The sequence below is a fragment of the Mauremys mutica genome, chromosome 3 (assembly GCF_020497125.1).
Source record: "Mauremys mutica isolate MM-2020 ecotype Southern chromosome 3, ASM2049712v1, whole genome shotgun sequence".
NCBI lineage: Eukaryota > Metazoa > Chordata > Testudines > Geoemydidae > Mauremys > Mauremys mutica.
Genome location: NC_059074.1, coordinates 113,042,216 through 113,065,165, shown reverse-complemented (window position 1 = coordinate 113,065,165; position 22,950 = coordinate 113,042,216). Strand labels below are relative to the sequence as shown.

The 22,950-nt window shown below is 39.1% G+C and overlaps 1 protein-coding gene across 2 annotated transcripts; it reads left to right on the top strand.

The window, feature by feature from the left end:
• Nucleotides 1-294: 294 nt before the first annotated feature.
• On the top strand, nt 295-16,044 carry NUP43 (nucleoporin 43). 2 transcript variants are annotated; one of them, XM_045011705.1, is made up of 8 exons: nt 295-516; nt 1,517-1,639; nt 1,924-2,001; nt 4,176-4,356; nt 7,571-7,706; nt 8,473-8,624; nt 11,771-11,893; nt 14,849-16,044. In XM_045011705.1, exons 1-8 carry the CDS (start codon nt 397-399, stop codon nt 15,058-15,060), a joined length of 1,125 nt encoding a protein of 374 aa, XP_044867640.1. In that variant the 5' UTR covers nt 295-396; the 3' UTR covers nt 15,061-16,044. The 2 variants fall into 2 exon arrangements, with proteins under 2 accessions (XP_044867640.1, XP_044867641.1); XM_045011706.1 differs by lacking the exon at nt 295-516 and adding an exon at nt 758-865.
• Nucleotides 16,045-22,950: the final 6,906 nt, after the last annotated feature.

Sequence of the window (22,950 nt, the reverse complement as noted above, 5' to 3'; positions counted from 1 at the left end):
ATCAGCAGGTCCAGAGCTGGCATCCTACACCGTAAATGTGGACACCGAGATCCTGTCTGAGACCTTTGTGCAGCCTTGTTCGGGTTTGGACGCGCTATAAATACAAAGTGACACACAAAGGAGCACGAATCTGGCAGCAGGCACGACTGACAGCGCGGCCCCGCCCCCGGGCAACGTTTCATCTCCCCGCCACCCCAGCAGGTCCCGCCCACCTCGGAGCGCAGCCGCCCCCACAGAGGAGGTTTGTCCATCCGCGGCCGCCGTCTCCCGGGCGGCTTCAGCCAATCCGCGAGGCTGTTTGGGGAGGAAGAGGCGGGGGCCCAGCGGGGCGGTGGGATCGGAGCCGGCTGCCGCTCGGGAGCGCTGGTGCCTTTCGCTGCTGCTGCCGCCGCCGGCATGGAGGATTTTTCCGCCAAGTTCGTGTCCCAGAAGATCAGTAAGACCCGCTGGCGGCCGGTGCCCGCTGCCGCCCTGCAGCCGCCCGAGCTCTTCGCTACCGGCTCCTGGGACAACGAGGTACCGGCCCGGGGCAGCGCCGCGCGCCCCTGCCCGTTACTAGAACGGGCCCCTCGCTCTGCTCTGCCTGGCTCGCGCCGTTAGTGCCCCCCCCCCCCGGGCAGGCCGCGGCTGGGCCGGGGGCTCGGGTGAGAGGCGGCCGAGCGGCACAGGCCGCTGCGCAAGGCCGCGTTTGCCCTGCGCTGCGCCTCGTGCTGCGGCGGTGCCCAGCGGGTCCCCCTCCCTCAGCGCGGCGCCCGGAGCCTCCGCCTCACCGCGCTGCGGGGAGGGCGGGCGCTGAAGCGCTGTGACCTCCCTGGAGCCTCCTGCGCCGGGGCCGGCGTGGTTCTCTGGGTATTTTCAGATCCTGGTAGGTTGAACAGAGACTTCCATCTTTCTCAGTTAAATTGAGCACCATGCAGCTAATTGTGTGAGATCTTAAAAACTAAGCCCCTGGTTTCTCTTCATGAAAACTAAAGCTCCTTGCTGGACTGTGTGTGTATTTGTTTGTTTCTTTGCTTAGCTCCATGACCACGATTTCCTCTTCCTTTTGGCGTGTGCTGATTGTCTAGCTCTCTTCTCTTTGGAGATGGCTGCATTTAACTGGTTATGTAGATTTCATTAATTGCTTAACATTTTTGCAGGATTAATATGCTGTGTAAATACAAAAAAAATTATGGCATGTTAATTTTCTCCAGGTGCTTTGAATGTATTTAATCTACCTCTATGAAATATGTCAGCTAGTTTATTTTCTCAAGGTAGTCTCTTTGGGAAGAGAGAGAAAGCTGAGCTGACATTGTTTCAAGTATAGCTGTATTGGTCCCAGGATATTAGAGCAATTAGGTGGATGAGGTAATATCTTTTATTGGACCAACTTGCTCAAAGAGACAAGCTTGTTTCTTTTACCAACAGAATTTGATCCAATTAAAAATGTTATCTCACCCACCTTGTCTCAACTGACTTATTGACAAAAGTGCCTTAAAATATTTTAAAATAAGCTAGCTTCATTCTTGTCATACAGGAGAACAAGATCTCTGTTTGGTCTGTCGGAGACTTTGGAAGTTTGGGTCCCAATGGGGAGTATCAAGGAGAACCACAGCTGTTGTGCGATATCAGACACCATGGCGATGTCATGGACATGCAGGTAAAAATTTTATATCCAATGGCTGTTTTTTTTCTTCTTCTTTTTAATAAAGATTTAACGCCACTTGTAAAGAAGATTTTAAGTATCATTGGGATAGCCAAATATTGAGAATCATATAGCTTTTTTTAGGGGATTATTGTCTAAATCAATTTCCAAACATCAGTTTTTGCATTTGTACATTCTGAGATTATTTAACAATGAGTAAGACTGCTGCAAAATCAAATCACTTGTGTTTCTGTGATAATGGCCTCAAACTGTAACAAGCTTAAGATATTTCTTCTTAGTTTTTTGACCAGGAAAGAATTGTAGCTGCTTCATCAACAGGAAGTGTAACGGTTTTCCGTCACCATCAGAATAATCAGGTAAATAACTCACTGTAGACATAACTTGCACTTGGTTTCAGCTACTGTTGCTTATAGTACAAATCATTGTAGTGCTCACAGAGACATGACTTCTCAGAACTATCAAAACATGAAGCAGCTGAATTCATGAGTCCTAAAATCTGTAAAGCAAGAACTAGGCTAATTTTTAAAATATGTAGAATAGTCCGATACTACTTAAATAAGTGGACCTGTGGTAACAACTGGGCTTACAAATTTACCTAAATTTGTGAACTTTATTGTAGAAAGTATGCATATGTTCATATGATATTGCAATAACATAACAAATGGTAATAGGGGAAAGATACAAAAGACAGATAGCATAACTAAATTAGTCTAAACAAAAAGGACAAGTGAACATAATTCAAAGAGTGTGTTTAAAATTATGCTTGTTAAAAACAGAAAATTTAAAGCCAAAAGTTGTTAATTTAAAAATGGTATGTCAAATATTAAGTCTAATTTAATAAACAAAATAATGAGGAAATGGGGTATTCCACCAATCATTCCCTTTTTGGGTCATTAAAAGAGAAAATGTGTTGTGGAAAACTTAAAAACAAAAATAAAAACAGGTGAAGGCAACTGGAGCAAGCTTCACCACCATGGCTGTCTTCTGCACACTGGAACTTTTTTGTCCTAAACCTGAGGGATGTTCTGATCAGACCAAGCCAAAGAGAAGAATACCGATGACAACACCACCTCACTCACTTTTAGCTGAATCCCAAACCCTGCCTAGAATGAAATGGTATTGCACTTTGACAACAGCTGCAGCTCATCTCAATTAACTTCTTCTCTTTTTCCTTGAAAGGAAAGTTTTGGACTTGAACAACAGCAGCAACAATAGTTTCAGACCATTTTATCCAGCTTCTTTTCTTTTCCCCCCAAAAGGACAGTTATTACCATTTTTAATACCATCTAAGAGACTGTCAAATAAGGGGGTTTTCCTTTCTCCGGTTAAAAGGAAACAGAACAAGAAAGCTTGTTCAAATAAAAGCCTTACTTATACTTCAAATTTCAAATGCTTTAACTGTTTTTCTGTCTCTTCTGTATCTTTTAATAAAAGGTTAAAAGGATTTTGAATGGTGTTTGCCATGGTACTAAGCTGGCTGTATATGTACCAAAACCCCAGGCCTTGTTTAACACTGTTCGGTGTCAAACAGTGACTGGGTTAACATCTTTGGGCCCTTTATTTCATCTAAACCAATACAGTGGACCTTATGGTTGTCTGACAGACGACTCATGTAGGATATATGAAAAGCCATGTTCTAGACAGGCTCCTTCCTTACATGAATATATATCAGGAAATAGTCTGTTCATCGAATGTTTATGCATATATAAAAGTTACAATGGTATGTTACTTGATTTATGTAGTAGTTGCTATACTTCTGAAAGAATATTGGCCTGCTTGTTACTTTTTCTTTCTTTTTTTTAAAGAAGGATCAGTCTAGAACTTAGATGTAACTTGAATTTATAATGCAAGTACACACTTAGCTAAACAGGATGTTCCGTAACTGTTGGATTTATTTCCTGATGAACATACTGTCTGATAGAAAGACGGGCAATATCTGAGAACTCTATAGTTCCACCCGTAAATTAGCTTTCAGTATTTGTCTGTTTAACTTTCATTTAGTTGTTCTCATAACTACACAATAGAGATTTTTTTGGCAATAATTTGCCTTGCTTACCAATTATTTGATCTCAAAGTCTATGCTCAGTATCTAGACCTCATGAAGACCCTATATCCCTGATAAATATCACTGTGTTGAAATACATGTCCCAGATCATAAAGATAAATATGTAAATAGATTCCGCTCCTTGTCTGGCAGGATTCTTACGCTTTCTAGAGCTATTGCTATTCAACGTGTCCCTGTTAAGAGGCTCCAGTGATTGAGCTGAGAAGAGAGTTCTGTCTGGTCCATTATACCCAGAAGGATAGTGGCTGCAATGCAGGGTTGTGCATTGGGGATTAAAGAGGAATGAAAGATCTTCTGATCTGTATTGATGTGAACAACCTTGAAATAATGTGGTGTGCCCTGGTTATATCAGTACTAGTTTCTGATCCAACTTCTTTAAATATTTCAGAAGCTTTGGTCTCTAACACTGTCACGGGATTGTTAATTAGTACTATTGATAAATTCTCCTCTTTACTTACTGCTTAGACTTTATCTGTCAACCAACGATGGGAGAGGGCCCATTACCATGTGGATCCAGATATACCTTTCTATGGTGGAGCGTCATGTACAGGGGTCATCTGCAACAACCCAGAAATTGTCACTGTTGGAGAAGATGGTCGAATAAATCTTTTCAGAGCTGACCACAGGGAGGCTGTGAGAACTATAGGTAGACCAAATAATCACTTCTTAAGAAATGTGGTCTAAAGAATTTCAGTTTCTAGTCATCAGGTGACAAACAAAAAAAGAAATAGCCAATAACTTCAGAATTGTGCTGAATGTCTCAAATAGAACCTGTAATGGGCATTCATCCAGATCTAAAATATTTGCTATTTTATAGTGTTTAATTGACAGACAAAATTCAGACTTAGAGCTACCTGCATGCATGTGTTTTGCACAGCTTCTGCAATACTGCATTATTTGTCTCAGCAGCTATTTTAAATGATACTACCTTTTGAAACATGACTATCAAGATCTTGACCACAAGTGGTCAATATGAGCCCATTCTTCTTTTCACACTTATAGAGATGTTAGCCTTAGTTCTGGCCAAATTCCAATTTTGGTATTTTTGTTTTATGCCTACCTAAAGGGACACTATTAAAAATTAAAAAAGTTAAAAGTAGCTTCTGGTACTATATTGGTCCTTGAGTTCTCTTATCATTTTTTGTGATTTTGCAATTACATTTTCTCTCTTGTGGGAAAATCCCATTCACACAAAAGAAACAACCATATAAGAAGTGAAATGTACAAAGTAAACAAACTGAAAAAGAAATGTTACTCAATATTACTGTAACAGAAAGATTAGAAAAAGTCCCCCACTTAAATGGTATCTAAAAAATTCAGATAGAATATTTTTTAAGTTGGTAACATTATTTTACTTCCCAGGCAGTTCCAGCCGGACGTGGTATTTTTCACTTCCTATCTGAAACTGCACTGTTAAACAGCTGCTGTGATTCACCCCACGTGTAGTTGCATTTTTGGTAAATGAAGGAATCCAAACTATAATGAGTAAGCTAATGGGCAAAGTGTTTTGGGATCCTCTTATATGGAAAGGCACTACAGAAATATACAAGATGTATCCTAAAAATATGTGATGGGGATGGTAAAGTACTGCTGGGAACTTCTGTAAGAGATTTGTAATCTCTTCTAGACCAAGAATCCTATTTCTGTCTCTGCTATGGAACACAAGACAGGGTGACTATTTATAACAGATATTGTAGTAAATGTGTAATTGTTTTGTTCAGATGACTTAACCCACATAAATTCTGCACACTTAAATAATCTTCCTGTTTAAAAAAAACTGCAATATAGATATAGGATTATTTACCACTACATTCCTAATAAAAAAAGGAATTTACTGTTTAGCTAATATGTCCAATATATACTAAACAGCCAAATGTGCTATATTATGACAAAATTTGCATTAAGTTCTACTGCAGGGCATGCACTTAGTATACATCAGAACACAAAAGGGAATAATTAAAAAGAAGAGGGAAATCGTTTTTTATAAAGAGACTAAGTATGTGAGGGGGGGAAAAAATACATTCTTGCACATTATTTCTTTGTTAAGGAAATTTGTGCATATGATCTAGTCAGTGAAACTTGTCTTAAGTGACTTGCAGTGGACCAGCAAAACTTGCTTCTCTGGTATGGATAAAGGAGATACAGAGGTGGAGAAATTAGGTTATGTCGGAATGGTCTCAAGACGGGGTTCTTTACAGGAAATGGCCATCAGTGAAATTTCAAAGTGAAATACACACCAAATTAATAAACTCAACTTCAACTGCATGTTAAACATCAATTGGGCAACTGTGCTAACTGCTATTCTAATTTACTTATAAATAAGCACATTGAATTTTGTGTAGCAGATTGTTCAGGAATGTAATGATCTCTGTTTCCGATTGAATAGAATGCAAAGCTACTATCTTCAAAAGAAAAGCTAGAGGAGAAGTCCATGTAAATATATGGAAGGTGGATATTCAGTAATACTAAAAGGGTGCAAACTTTCTAAATTCTTTTAGTAGTTCAGTATATGCTGAAGTATTAATGGAATTTGCCTTTCCTGTGTTTGTGAAGCATGCATAAAATGTAATCTAGTTCACTTTTAAAGAAGGTTCTCTGGTTGTCTACTCCCAGTTGAACACAAAAGAACACGTTAATTTAAATGAATGCTTAACATGATAGATATATAATTCAGGTAATCTCCATAAGAGAAAAATAGGGATACCTCCTGAAAGGAGACTAGTACACTTCTTATACACATTATTCCACTACAGTAAAGAACAAAGTATGAGCAGTACAGAAAACGTAAGTTAATAAGACCACGTAGCGTAAGTCAGCCAATTAGGGCACTGTCTTCTAAATTCCAAAAGAGTGACCAAATGCTGCTAGACTTGGCATTCATCTCTGAAGGTAAATGATGCTGTTCATAAAGCACTCTTAAATATTTTAATGAAAAACAAATATTTTTAACCCTAACTAGAAGGTTAACAATAATGGGCAGTGCTGCTATAGAGGAGACCTATTTAAGATCAGATGACTTGCTGGCTGGACATCATGTAGGTGATGATATTTGAATAATAAGTCATGTCTTGGTATTGATGAAATAGCACTGAAATCCTTTTGTAGACAGCTCCTTAATTTAGCATAGTAGCAGGAGTTGTGGCTCTTACAGAACACAGAATCATACTATGAAAAGCTTCACAGTCTCCAGTTGTGAAACAATGGATTTGGGATATACAATATGTCCCTTTTTTTGAAAAGGCCTGTTGCAAAGCAACGAAGCATGCCACAGACACTGACTAAATGATCCTTTTGTCAACCACTTGTAGTAAATCTTTCCAGGTCAAAAATGAGATCAGATTCTTCTAAACTAATTCAGTTTATAAACCACGGACCAGTAACCTGAGTGTCAGTAACAAACTAGATGGTCTGTAGAGCATGCATATCTTTTTCTATGTACCTTCTGGTATAACTTAAATTTTTATAAACCACATATAAACCCAGTAAAATTAAAAGAATCTGGTTCAATAACGTTGTTTAAACAAACTCAGTAGGGAATTCAGGTTAGAGAAATGGCTCCCTAGATACACTTTCTCCCTAAGTCTGTCAATATCATAATGGTCCCTTCTGACCTTAAAGTCTATGAGTCTATAATACAAACACGTTGTGAACATAGAGGAAGCTAGAGCATATTGGAAAATTCTAATATAAATAAAGGGGGAGGAAGAATGTTCTTAGCAGTGAGTTTCAAGAGCAGCTGCTTTGAAAACTAGTGAGGTTTAATCTGCAGACCATGGGTTTTTGACAGATAAAAGGAAAATAGATGTTAATAGTGCAAGCACTTGTTTAATCAATATTTTCCTAATCTCTTCCTATTGCAGAAAACGCAGACAGCAGTACACTCCATGCAGTGACTTTCCTTCGCACAACTGAGATTTTGACAGTAAATTCAATTGGACAATTAAAAATATGGGACTTCAGACAGCAAAGAAATGAGCCATCTCAAATATTTTCCTTGTAAGCTTTTTATTTTCAGCTTGTATTTTCCAGTAAATGCATCTTAAACAAGAAAACAAAATCTGTTACGTATAAATCTCTTGGACTATACTTTCTTGATAACAGGTGATACATAATTGAATTTGGATATTGTAATTGTACTTGGAGGACTGCAGTGTTTCCATCTATAGAAATTTTTTACTTTATCTCCTATAAATACACTATATTTCTGGTTAGGAAAACAGCATTTTGTAACACTTGGCACTTCTAGCCTTCAGGGTGCTTTATGAACACTAATTCTCTGTGCTTCGTGAGAGAGGTAAGAAATTGAAATATAGGGCCTGATCAAAATCCCACTGATGTCAATGGGGAATCAGACTTATCTAGTGGGTGCGTGACTAAGACTCCATTTGCAGCCTATTGTGTGTTAGAACTAGAACTAGAATTAGGAATGGACGTGTAACAACCCTTTGTAAATATGTTTATCTGTACTTCTTACCACAAAGCACCCTTACACTTCTAATGAAATCTTTATTAAGCTTTTGTAGGTGGTCAATAATAAGCCACAAGGTACAGAGTCTGGTGCCTGTCTAATTACTGGTACAATAACTTAATAAAAGAAACAAGTTCCAGAGGGTGTCAAATTGTTCTAACCTCAGTAGTAAGATACTCCTGGTAATTATACATCATAATTAATATAATTACCGATTTTGATCAACAATATAGTGCTTTGGGAGGAAAAAATTGTTTGAACAGGAAATTACTTTTGTTTTCCCCCTCTTCACAGGACAGGTGACAGAATTCCACTACACTGTGTTGACAGGCATCCCAACCAGCAGCATATTGTAGCTACAGGTGGCCAAGATGGAATGTTGAGTATCTGGGATGTTAGACAAGGCAGCATGCCAGTGTCCCTGCTCAATGCTCATGAAGCTGAAAGTAAGAAGCTAAAGAGAAACAGATACTGTATCTCTAAATATGTCTGTATTTTTGGACAAGATTTAAACATTGTTTTTTTGTGTTGTAGCCACTAAATGTGTGTTCATCCACACTGTTTGCTTCCAGGCTTATTCTTTGTCAAACAGGAGCTGGTTAATGCTGTATGTTACGGCTAACTAAAAGTCTAGTCAAACAAGAAACATAATTGAGAAAGTGGTTTGTTTTTTGGCAAACGCATCTTATAACTCCTTTAAGCATATATTGCTCTGTGTTTCTATAAGAATTACATACTGGTGGTCCTTTTTGCTCATGTAACACCTATTAACATTTGATAGGACTCAAATAAGCACCGAGAGCAGGATTATAGTAATTGACAAATTTGAAAATATGCAACTGAGCAAAGAGAAAAAGAACTTTAAAAAATAGTTATTAAAAATACTCTTTGGGACAGCTTCTTTTCGTTCCTTATTGTGGTTGGGATGTACCCTCAAATGATGAAACATAACCACTTCTACTGGCAAGTCTGAGAGCATTAGCTACGAGGGAGCAGCTCTTTTTCAGAACATTGTGCTGGAAATATTCCTTGACAGTTGCAGAAATGTATTTTGAAAGTTTTACCCCAAAACTTAAAAGCATCTACGTCATTTAAGATCGTAAGTCCCATTGACTTTCAGTGGGACTGAAGTTTTTTTGAAAACTTTACCTTTTATGTCTAAATGTCAACTTAGTTTATGGCAGAGGTTCTCAAACTGTGGTCCATTCAGGTGGTCCACGGATAGTTCCCTCTAAGGTGCACGCCTGGGCGACCGCACACAAAAAGAATGAAGGGCCACCCACCTAATTAGTGGAGCTGCACAGGTGTAGCTCCACTAATTAGGTGCCTGGATCCTGGAGAAGAAGCACATGTGAGGTGGCGGCTTTGGGGGGAATAGGGCATAGGTGGGAGGGGGCAATGGGATAAGAAGAGAGGGGTGGGGGGAATTTGGGATGTGCAGGGCTGCAGCGGCCAGAGAAAGAGGTGACTTTTCCCCAGCCCCATGGCTGTGGAGACGGCCCTCCTTCCCATCTCCAGCTCGGGTGCTGCTGCAGCAGGGAAGAGAAGCACGCACACTTCCCAGCCCCAGCTCGGGGGCTCTTGCAGCGGGGGAAAGAGGGCACATTCATCACATTAGAAAGGTAACACTACTGATAGTAAAATGAGTTGTGTGCTTTTATTTGTAGACCAAAAAAAAGTTGTTTTTTTTTTTTTTAAATATAGCGCTTTTATCCAAAGTGCTTTACAATAGTTAGCTAATGGTACAAATAACATTTGGAAAGATGATTAAGTGGTCTGCCGAGATCCTCAGCAATTTTCAAGTGGTCAACGAAAAAAAAAGTTTGAGAACCACTGATTTATAGGGAAAAATATACACTTGTTACACTCAGCTTCTTAATTTTGCGTGGGGTGAGGCAGGGGGGAAAACTACCAGTTCTCTGTATATCCACTGCATTGAATATACAACTTTGCTGTTAATACAATGCTATGCTTCAGATTTTAACATAGTACAATATTATATGGCTAGTTCTTTTAGGAAGAAACCCCAAAAATTCACGCTGAACATAACTTTTGGTGCTTGTTTTATGGATGTATTAGCCAGGTTCTAGCTGTGGGTAGCGTGATGCATGTGATACTGAATCTACTGGCTAATCAAATTGCATGCCGTCAAGTATGGGTCTCTGATACAGAAGTGTTGATGAGTCAGAAGGGGTACAGTCAGGTTGGTCTATGCTGTTCCAACAGCCCTCTTGGGGCAATAAGTAAAGAGGAAGTTACTTTCACAATCTGCACACTATCAGGTTTATGCCTGTGCACCTTTTAGAAAGACAGTAGTCCAGTTCTTGGCTTCTGATGATCCACCCTACAGAAGCCTTCTAGTTTCTCTCCCACAACCCCATCTGAGCTATAGCGAGTACTGGCTAGATAACCTGGCTCTGGTGTTTTTTTGTCTTACCACTGATCTCAATAACAAGAAAAGATTATGCAAGTTGTAGTAGTGTTGTTTCTTGCTTACATCTGCCCTATCCTGGCGTTCATTAACTTGCACTGGGTTTCCCCCATTAGTGCAAACTAATGAGGTTTTACTGTATCTTGCATTTGTTTTCTAACATTTCATGTGACACGTCATAAAAGTTGATACAATAGTATGGGTTCTGTTCTGATACAAATGGGTTTTAAAATATATTCCACTTTAAGTAAGCAAACAGAATTTTGGTCTGGCAGGACACAGGTAACTTAAACATTAAGGTGAATGGGGAAAAGTGTGCAGTCTTATGAAGGGCATATAGCTTAGTTAATGCATTCCTATTTTCATGTCCTTTCCCCTTCTTGTTGTGGTGTGAGGTTTTTTTTGTTTGTTTGTTTGTTGGGTCTATCTAAATTTAGATTGTAAACTCTTCAAGGAAGGGACCTTTTTGCCTTGTTTTATGGGGCACCTAGCACACTTCTGGGAGTAGGATAGATGAATCAACTTCAGATGAGAGAAAAGAACCAAAAACCAGGGGAAACAGTGAAACTGGGTTTACATGATGCACAATGTAAACCAGGGAGAAAATTCTTGTCTTTCAATTAAGGTAATCTCAGGTGGTATTTAGAACAGTGACCGTTAAAAGTTCAGTCAGTTATGGAGTTTAAGGCCAGAAGGGACCTCACATCATTTGGCCTGACCTCCTATATGTCACAGGCTATCAACACCACCCAGCACCCACATATTAAACCTAATGATTGAAATTAAACCAAAGTATTACAGCTCATAGGAGGCGGAGGCCAAGTTGCTGATGTGCCACAGGCACAGAATAGGAGGTACTGAGGTGCACCAGTGCCCAAGGCCTTACAATGACAGAGAAATGGTTGCGAAAGAAGTAGGGGTTTTGTGTGGGGGTTGTCGTTTTAGTTTTGTTGTGTTTTTGGTTTGGTGGGGGTTTTTTACAGTTAAGACAGAATGGAAGCTCTATAGACAGTTCATCTCCAGTATATTGAGTGTGGAGTTATACTGAACACCTTGATTTGGAGTTTTCTTGGAGAATCAAACTCTTTGATATTTATTATTTTAATATAGATTTGTTTATATAATCATGTGTAATAAACTTGAATCTCTTGACTGTTGTAGTGTGGGAAGTTCACTTCCATCCTTCCAACCCAGATCACCTATTTACATGTTCCGAAGATGGCTCTCTTTGGCATTGGGATACCTCCACAGATGTATCAGAAAAGCCATCTTTTTTCCATCAAGGTAAGGATTTTGGAAGCAAACTTCCTTTTAGGAAGGTGAATATCTTAGGCTGAGTTTGTGCAGTGAAGTTAATTAAGTAATTGGCTTGAGGACACTATTCCATACTCTGTTGATTTATATTGAGGGCTATTAAAGATGGGAGTATGATGATTTCTTATTAGAAAGAGACAGCCTTAGTGGTCCTCTTCAAGAGAATTACAGTGCTTTCACTTGTCTTAAATATTACTTCTTATCTGATGTGAGTGTACTCACCAACAATGGATCAAGGGACGCATCCAGAATTTTCACAGCTAAATCCAGTTCATTTTCCAAAAATCATAGAATCGTTGATTTGGAAGGGGCACTAAATGCCATATAACTGCGTATATCCTCAAGGGAGAATTTTTGGATGTTTTCTACATTTTCAAATATATTAATTTCAATTACAACACAGAATACAAAGTGTACAGTACTCACTTTATATTTCTTTGATTACAAATATTTGCACTGTAAAAAATATTATTTTTTCAATTCCCCTAATACAAGTACTGTTGTGCAGTCTCTTTATCATGAAAGCTGAACTTACAAATGTAGAATTATGTACAAAAAAAGGCATTAAAAAATAAAACAATGTAAAACTAAAGATTCATATGATCCTTCATGCTTCAACCACCTTTCCAGAGGACATGCATCCATGCAGATGACGCTTGCTGATACTTTCACAATTAAAATGTGTTAATTAAATTTGTGACTGAACTCCTTGGGGGAGTGTCCTGAGGTTTTACCCGCATTCTGCCATATATTCCATGTTATAGCAGTCTCAGATGATGACCCAACACATGTTGTTCATTTTAAGAACACTTTCACTGCAGATTTGACAAAACATAAAGAAGATATCAATGTGAAATTTCTAAAGATAGTTACAGCACTCAACCTAAGGTGTAATCTGAAGTGTCTTCCAAAATCTGAGAAGGACGAGGTGTGGAGCATGCTTTCAGAAGTCTTAAAAGAGCAACACTCAGATGTGGAAACTACAGAACCCGAACCACCAAAAAAGAAAATGAACCTTCCGCCGGTGGCATCTGACTCAAATGATGAAAATGAACATGCTTTGGTCCACACTGCTTTGGATCGTTATCGAGCACAGTCTGTCATCAGCATGGACGCGTGTCCTTTGGAATGGTGGTTGAAGCATGAAGGGCCATATGAATCTTTAGTGCATCTGGCATGTAAATTTCTTGCGATGCTGGCTACATGCAAATGCCTCTTCTCACTTTCCGGTGACATTGTAAATAAGAAGTAGGAAGCATTACCTCCCATAAATATAAACAAACTTGTTTCTCTTAGAGATTGGCTGGCTGAATAAGATATAGGGTTGAGTGGACTTGTAGGCGCTGAAGTTTTACATTGTGTTTGAGTGCAGTTATGTAACCAAAAAAAAATTTACGTTTAAGTTGCACTTTCATGATAGAGATCGAACTACAGTACATGTATGAGATGAATTGAAAAATACTATTTTGTTCATTTAACAGTGAAAATATCTGTAATAGAAAAATAATAGAAAGTGATCAGTGTACACTTTATAGTCTGTGTTGTAATTGAAATCAATATATGTGAAAATGTAGAAAAACATCCAAAAATATTTAATGAATTTAATCAATTGGTATTCCATTAATAGTGTGATTAAAACTGCAATTATCACAATTTAATTTTTTTAGTTTAATTGCATGAGTTAACTGCGATTAATCGACAGCCCTATAGACAAACCATTGTAGAGGAAAACCTATTCTAATAAAAAATGATACTAAGCAGGTCAGATTCTGCTGCCTTCTGTCTTCATTCTTTTCCTAATTTTTGGAATACAGAATTCAACCTCTTGTAGAAACAAAACTCACAACATAGTGTTGATGTAAATACACTTGAAATTTCTAGGTACAGAACATTAGAGTAGCTAATAATAGGGAAAATATTCAGATTTACTTGTGAAGTAAACCCCGCTCAAAGGTTTGAGGGATTTCTATATAGGGGAAAGCTGATATAACTGAGACTAAATAATAAATGTAGTTGCACTCTGCTTCTTGTTGTACCAGGTTTGCCTATTACATACCCTGCATTCTTAACAAATAGCTTTTCCCTCGGTCTCTCTCTTCCACCAATTTTAATCTTGTAATGAAATCATATTATAAAATATATAAATATAAATATATATATTAAATAAATAAATAATTGGAGCTATACCAATCTCCTAGAACTGGAAGGGACCTTGAAAGGTCATTGAGTCCAGCCCCCTGCCTTCACTAGCAGGACCAATTTTTGCCCCAGATCCCTAAGTGGCCCCCTCAAGGATTGAACTCACAACCCTGGGTTTAGCAGGCCAATGCTTAAACCACTGAGCTATCCCTGCTAAAAAAAATCATAATTCTGATTTTGTGAAACTTGTGACTGTTTCTTTCCACAGCAAAGTCAAAATCAGGTGTATCATTTGTAAAGGATAAGCAGGAAATTGGGGGGGATGATTTGGATCAATATCTTAAACACAAATCTAAAGCAGCAATAAACATAGGAAAAGACCGTCTAAGGAAACTTCTTGCATAGGTCCAAGTGTGCTTTCAGTTTGAAAGTTAATTAATCAAGAGGTTAATGTATCTAGTACATAATGTTATTCCTCATTGTACCCTAAGGAGGTGATTTCTTACTATTATGATGGCATTAGCTCTCTCAGTTGAGGGGAGATCTGGTAAAAAGCTAGTAAAAACTAGCTATTCTGAGTGACTTCTGTCAGTTAAGTAATGCAAAATATTTTTGATCCACTGGAGAGTCATCTAAGCCCATCAAATCAATTCAATCTAAAACACAGACTTTGGTATTCCCACCATGTTAGCTGAATGCTTAATATGCCACCCCAATCCTGAATTGAAGTAAATAAAATCATAGCTAACTGGTTTTGTTTTGTTTGTTTGTGTTGTTTTTGTTTAGGTGGAAGAAGTACTACACTTCTGTCACACACTGCTAACCAGTCTGTAATAAGTGCCTGGCTAAGCAACAATCCTACCAAGGACCGCATGGAGATCACCAATTTAGTTCCAAATCAGACATTATCTGTGAATAGCTTGGATGTTTTAGGACCCTGTCTAGTATGTGGTACTGATGCAGAAGCCATTTATGTTAATAGACATCTTTTTGCTTGAATATACTTTAAAGGGACACTTTTTAGTAATTTAACCACCTTGAGAACTAGCAGGAAAGGTCCTGAGGATTCCAATTTTTTAAAAAGAAAATCTTTTACAGAAGCCTGGAAGCAGGGGCCTTTAATGTAGTCCTAGTAATGCAGAGGGAAAACAACCTACAATAAGGCTCTTGAGAACTGTTCCATTGCCATTGATGCTTATGCATCCAGTGAATGAAAGAGCAGTTACCATATGTTATGTAAGTGCACCATTCTTTATTCCCTACTGCCTTTTGCATTTCTTATTTGGCAAGCAAAAAAACAATCAGTATGGAAATAAATTGTATTTTAAATGTTCTAAGGGTGTTACAATAGCTTAAAAAAGTATGAAATCCTTGAACTCCCTTAATGTTCATGCTATTGTAATAACACTACAGTATTCATTCAGGGCCAAAATTTAGGATTCTTGGGTTCTTTTAAATGCAGACTAATAGAAGTATTACTTTTTTTAATTTGAAATTTTTATATTTAAACATCCCTATGCACTATTAGAAATGCAATTGTTATGCTGGTGGGTGACAACTAGAAAGGGAAACAGTTATGACATGCAAAAAGGACTGTTTAAATGGTGAATGGTTAAAAGTCCCATAAGAGTCTAAAAATCTTGAAGCTGTAGTAATCTAAGACAATACTAACAACACTGGTATGGATGGCCACGTTAAAATTTGATGTGGACATTGTGCCTGTACACTTTTGATTTGTAGAAAAAATTGTTTATAAGTTGGACGGACATCTGACCAGCATTATCCTATTAAGGTTAAGTTCATACGTTAAACAGTTTTTGACAAAACTATAGTCATGAGTTTTGTCAAAATTAATGGAGTACCAAATCGAAGTGTTTCCCAACAGCTATCATAAAAACGCCTAATTTTTCAATATTATGTCTAGCTTTTGTAACAAGGAGCCATTTCTCCAATGTTTTTAATAAATATTTTTTTCACCAGAATTTTATTTACTTGGCTTTTATTATAAAGTGAATGGTAAGTTTGAATGGCTATCTTACAGGAGGATAAACAACTTATTTTTGGCTTAGTTCAGTGTTACAATTGACTGATAGAAGTTGATCTTAATATGCAGCACACCCACTTTAAGGTCCCACAAGTGATTCCACACTGGAACCGTGGTCCACCTGCACAAATTAGCTTATGGGATTGGGACCTTAGTTACTATGCCCTAATAGCTTGACTTCTCAGATGTGTAGAGCACTCTCTAATCCAGGGGTGGGCAAACTACGGCCCATGGGATTGCCACTCCCGTGGGCCCCGCACTGCTCCCAGAAGCAGCCAGCACCACATCCCTGCGGCCCCTGGCACCATGCATCACCCCCTGCAGCTCCCATTGGCTGGGAACAGGGAACTGCGGCCAATGGGAGTTTTGGGGGAGGTACCCACAGGCGAGGGCAGCGCATGGAGCCCTCTTGCACCCCCCCCGAGGCTGCAGGAATGTGGTGCCGGACGCTTCCAGGTGCGGCGCAGGGCCAGGGCAGGCAGGCAGGGAGCTTACTCTGGCCCCAGTGTGCACCACTGCCACCCTGGGAGCCACTCCAGGTAAGCAGCACTAGGCTGGAGCCCAAACCTCAAACCCTGGCCCTGAGCCCCCTTTTGCACCTCAACCCCTTCCCTGAGCCACCTCATACACCCCGCACCCCTCCTCTGCCCCACCCTTTGCCCTGAGCCCCTTCCTGCACACTGCACCCCCTCCCACATCCCACACTCTCTCGTGCACCCCAGCCCTACATTCATGGCCCTGCATGCAATTTCCCCACCCAGATGTGGCCCTCGGGCCAAAAAGTTTGCCCGCCCCTGCTCTAATCCCATTGCAGTCCAATCAGTCCATGCATACACTGGAATATCTTCATCTGGATACAAAGGTGAGTAACTAGCTTTTCAGCTACACAACGCACAGTCTGAGTGATCGCGTGGCTGTAAATGATAAGACTACAGGACAGGAAGTCACACATTCTGAGTTCTGTTCTGCTAATTTGCCTTGTGGCTCTTCTATGCAATTTTATTTCTAAAGGAGTAATGCTTGAGGTTCAACATTTTGTAAATCAAGATGAACTGGTTGACAGGATAAAACTAAGAATCAGGAGACCCGAGTTCCCAGTTCTGCCTGTGATTTGCTGTGGGCAAGTAACCGTTTCCTTATCTGTAAAATAAGGCTAATGTTTTTTATTCACCTTTTGTAAAGCAGCTTGAGCTCTGTGGAGGAAGAGCACTATATAGGTGCCAAGTGTTGAGACAGTAAAACATTAACTCCTAGTAATCGGGCTCACTCTGTATCATGACAGCTAATTTGCCAACTGATGCTTTTATGTTTGATCCATTGCATACACATTTTAGGGGCTGCTACCTCAAAGTGGTGATGTCTCTTGAAGGGTGGGTCCTGTCTACATTCTGTGTGTATTTCTTTTTGCACCAGTATATCTACATATCTGTAGCTATATACTGGTGCAAACCCCTAATTTATACATAATACCCCATTATAAACCATAATTTGTGCTGTTGCAGTTTACCCCAAAATATATACTTGAAACAATTCGTTGGTTCCGTATGTTTATGCTATGACCACAGATCTAGAATCCAGACAGAGACCATAATGTAAGGGTAAGCTTCTCTGCCACCAAATAACCACAGGATAACTGGAATGTATTCTACATAACAGGAGAAAGAGTACATCACTTAAAAAATTAAATGTCTAAATTCTAATTAAAAAAGAAGCTGCCATCTTGACAGTTTGCAGGTTTTGACAGGAAACTTATTAAACACTTTTAAATGTGTTTTATACTAAATAACTGGTTGTCCGTAGAATGCATAGGAAAGATTTGACTTGCAAAGGTGTAAGGCACGTTATTTTTCTGTTCTTTAAAGGTGACCTACAGAAGGGAGGTGGGGGGGCAAGGGGAATGATGTGTTAGCTTTGGTTATCTCTGATTTTTTTTCTTTTTTTTTAAATTCTGCTAGTTTCTCTTAAAATAGGAATTCAGGTCCTGTCTAAGCTGGAAATCTCTGCCTGGAGAACTACTGAAATGGTGACGAGAATATCAACAAGAAGGGAAAATAATTTTCTATTCACCATTCAAAACTTTTTACCTCAGAAAAGAACAATTTAACTTAAATGATAATTTGAATAGAAGTCTTAGACTCAAACCGTAGCTCAGTGGTTCCCAAACTTTAAGAACCCACGAACCCCTTTCATTAAAATGTCAAGTCTTGCGAACCCCCTCGTAAAAATGAATATTTCCAGGGATTTTCTCCCTTACCTTAGCATAAATTATAAAAGCAGTGTTCTTGGAAATATAACATTTGTTTTATGACATTCTTATTACACACTATCTATCGTTACAGTATTTTTATTACATTATGAAAACGGTAACACTCTTCCAAGATCTACTTTTGTAGCTTGTATCACTTTTGATTTAAGCCTGTTATAAGACAAGGCTCCTGTCAGAGGCACCAGTAGAATAATGGGGGGGCCCATAGGGGCTGCCAGGGAAAAAAGGGGAGGGACCTGCGGGATGGTGCGCCGACATGTGGGTGTTACGTAACCCTCATTGCCCCCCGAACTGGTTCCTCTGCCTCCTATGTTTCATTAAGGAGTTGTTAGGTATAAAGAAGTAAAAAATGTTGGTGTTGTTTAATATGTTCAGTTAATTGTTTTAATAATGTATTTCTAAGGTAATATTAAGCAAATCACCAGCTTTAATAGAATTTAGTATGGAGTATATGAACTATGACCTTTGGACTCTATCCTTGTAAACAAACTTGTTTACAACTTGGACACTGGAGTCCTCTGGCTCAAACTGGACAGAACCAGTTTCTCCCGCCAAAAAGGATATATATGAGCCTGCTCAGTGGCTGCGTGGGGCTGTCCATTCCAGCGGCAGCACGTGCACGGTTGGGTCTTCCTAACACTCCAGAGCTAGAGAGAAGAGTACCATCTATCTCGCAGCGAGGTTGAGGAAGGAGAGGCCTGTCATCACTATCCCTGTCACAGTGAACTGAATCCATTTTACCTGTGGAGGGTCCTGCTTTCCTGGTGGTCATCTTCCCAGAGGGCCTCCCCACCTGCGATGAAGTCCAACAGTCATCGGGACTCCCCAGTAGTCCTCCTCGAAGGCTCTAAATCAGCCAGAGAGTAGAAGGTCCTGGGCTTTGCACCTGCACGCTGTGTCCACTGCGCCTAAATCAGAGGAAAGGTTTCTATACTGGGGTTTCTTTTATTGTTTTTCTGAATGCCAAGGGAGGTTTTGTCGGTCTGAGTTTCAAGCTCCTAAAGCCAGTCACTGAATCACTGTATGGTTAAGTTTGTGTCCCTTCCCCCCTCAATTTTTCCCCGTTTTCTGTACCTTTGCCCTTAATATACTTACCTTTGTTTGCACCATATTACTTTGTCTCTCTTTATTTTTATTATATCACACAGGGAGGGAGGGACACCCTTATTGTAAGCTAAATCCACCAGTGACAGACACGGAAGGGAGCCAAGTCTGCTCTTCTGAGAAAAGGGGCTTTCCTTTTCTATCTTTTCTCTCTGAAGCGTTACCTTACTCCCCTTGGGATAACAGAGTATCAGATGTGAAACAGCATGAAGGTATTTAAGAAGCCAACTCAGAGTTCCTCCTACACAAGCATTCAGGTCTTGAGCAGTCCAGGCAAACAATGTATATAACAGAAAGCTTAAACTTGTTCATAATTTAAAAACAACACTTAGCAGCCTATTTAATTTTAAAAACAGCAAAAAATATCCTCCTCCCTTTCTATTTCGTATAAGGTGTCTTGAAGTTTAAATCTCCTCAGTGTCTTAGCTCTTGGAGGTCCCCAAGACTCCGGGCTGCTGGCCCCGTGCTGCCCAGGGTCCCTAGGGACAGCTCTGTCTGCCATTAGGGAATTTTTTTCCAAGAACCCCCTGTAACATTTTTTTGAACCTCCAGGGGTTCATGAACCCCAGTTTGGGATTAGCCCCTTCAGTTAAGTGGTCAATGCTCCCAATAACTTTCTTAATGCCTCCTGATGGTCCTCTAAAGACCAGATTTCACACTTGATATTTCTAAGGTTTTAAAAAAAAGCCAAACTAATTTAAAAAAAAACCATTTGTCAGGCAGCCTTCATAAATAAAAAAGGACATGGATCTAATATTTTTCAAAAATATTTTGCAGGTCACCTATAAAGAACAGAACATGCTTAACAACAACTTTAAAGTCTGTTTATTTTCCTATGCATTGTAGTGATGAACTACATTTTCTGTGCTTCACCCTACTTGCCACAGATGGTAAACTGAACCATCAACAAAAATATGAATTCTCATCTAAACAGCTTCACACTTCCCATTGTTCTGAATGATCACGGGAGCGGGGGATTCAGACTGGCTTTGGGAGGTGAGATTTAGGTTACTATCAGCAAGGGGGGGAAAGGAAATTTGTATCTTTGGGCCCAGAAAGTGGTAATTACAGTGGTAGCATGTGGTCACCTGGGGTTGTGTGTCAGCAAAACAGGAGCCTATGTATATTACTGCCCTGGCTCAACCACTTTTCCAAGGATCTTTACATATTTTCCCCTTCTGACTGTTGGAAGGTGAGGGTGACTAAATGATCTATGGTAAAGAAATGTGCTTTGATTTTGACTTTTGATATGTTAGATGTTAAGTTACATACACCATCAAGTCACAAGGCTACTCTAACTTCATAATAGATAGGATTTAGTGAATTGCAAAGAACTCTATAGAAGAGTTTTCGCAACAATACACACCTCACAAGCTCAAACTTGTGTTCAAAATCACTACTTTGTATTTGTACAAAATGTCTTAATTAGGATAATACATTTAATAAGTGACTCAAATGGTTTAAATTTGTTTTTTTTCTTTCAGGACACTTAACATCTTCCAGAGCTCATACTTTGTCACCTCTTCCAATCCATTTCCTATCCCAATTCCCTTCACACAAGGGGATGAAAAGAGACCTCCTTGTTCAGCAAAGGATGAAATACATTAGTTTGTCAAAATGTATGCAACATACTGATTTTATTTATTTATTTTATTTTCTTCAGAAGTTGGATAAAATATGCCACCACTTGGTCAAATCTAGTGTGATTTGGCTCCCCTCCCCCCCCAAATGACATTACCCTAGTTAAAACAAATGAGATTCCAATACAAAACTGGCTAGGGTTCAATATTAGTAGTTTTATTATCAAAAGTCAACTTTTTCTTGTTTCTTTGCAAAACAAGATGGGCAATCAACTCTCCTAAAGACACCAGTCTCTGAACCCTGGCCTTTTCAATGCCATTTGTGGGAATGGTGATCAATATGGTTCTTGGATTTGATCATAATTAAATGTTCACTTCCACCAAATTAGGATCCAATACATGTGGGAAGAAAATTTGTAGGTTTTGATCAACGGAAAAGTGAACTGTGGTTCTGATATATATATTTTTTTTAATAAATAGCACGCTTACTGATTTACAAATACCTACCAATGTGAAAGAGAGATCTTACTTTGTAAGTGTTTTGGTGTCGGTCCAACTTAAAAATGGATTTAAAGCAAGCATTTAAATAAAAATATGAGCGGAATAAACATTCAAGGCTACCTCCCTTCCCTGTCCAGGTACAGCAATTTCTATACTATATTTCACTTCAGCAAATGACTGATTTTTAGCTAGTTTGAAATTTTAGGGGGGTTCTTTGACATTTGCTTGTTGATTTCTCAACAAATTGTAAGACAATCTAGAGATGGAAGGAACTTAATAATAGAGAAGGAAGGAACTGCAGCATATATATTTGTGATAAGCAAGATAGCATTCTTTGATTTTTATAACAGGAAGTTAAAATTGGACTAAAAATGCTTTGAAAAAAACCTGAATAGATAAAATCTAAAATCAACAGGTTGAAAAGGAGTCATAATCTAACTGCCAAATTCCAGGAAAAAGACCAGAAAACCCTAGTTATACATTTATGTAGCTAAATATTTGATAAAGAATAGATTAATAATGACTTTAAAATGTTTTTTTAAAAACCTCACTTTTCAGCATCTCCTGTTTATATATTGGTCAGTTCTATACCGATTCTTCTACCATGCTTGACATTATAGCATCTGAGCACCTTTCAGTAGTGTGTTAAACAATATGACTACACGTCTCACTTTGTTTGTTTGCTCTTTTATCCTCTCCCCAAGGAGAGAAATGTGTGAAGTGGAATGTCTTCTTTTGGTAGGTTTTTTTGTAACTACATGTTGCTTTATATTCGTTAGAGAAGACAATGTCAAATCTGCCTTGCCATTGAAGAAGGTGGTGAGGTTAGTGATAGTCCTCAGTTCATGGAGGAGTTCACTCTACACATTTACTTACTGTGCATCAATGGCTTTTTTTTGGTTTTTTTTGGATGCTGCTTCAGGAATAGGGTAGAAAGGTAATAAAACTATTAGATTACATAAATTAAGTGAAAAGAACAGGAGTACTTGTGGCACCTTAGAGACTAACAAATGTATCTGAGCATAAGCTTTCATGGGCTACAGCCCATTTCATCGGACGTAGCCCACAAAAGCTTCTGCTCAAACAAATGTGTTAGTCTCTAAAGTGCCATAAGTACTCCTGTTCTTTTTGCGGATACAGACTAACACGGCTGCTACTCTGAGACCTACCATAAATTAAGTGGTATGTTCTCACCTAGCATAATGTCTTACCTCTGCTCCTCCCCTCTCTCAAAAAAGGATGTTTAAAAGAAGAGAAGCAGAGTCTAGAAATTGAGTCCAGAAAACTTTCAGAGAGGGAGAATGAAAACATTGGGGCTGGTTGAGATGGCAAACGAGTCAGATGGATGCAGTAGAGCAGTGGTCACCAACCAGTCCATTGCGAGCGACTGGTT

Coding starts and splice junctions, on each gene's coding strand:
- NUP43 (XM_045011705.1), top strand. CDS start 397: ATGGAGGATTTTTCCGCCAAGTTCGTGTCCCAGAAGATCAGTAAGACC. Junction 1,640..1,923: donor GCGATGTCATGGACATGCAG/GTAAAAATTTTA, acceptor ATTTCTTCTTAG/TTTTTTGACCAGGAAAGAAT. Junction 7,707..8,472: donor CCATCTCAAATATTTTCCTT/GTAAGCTTTTTA, acceptor CCCTCTTCACAG/GACAGGTGACAGAATTCCAC.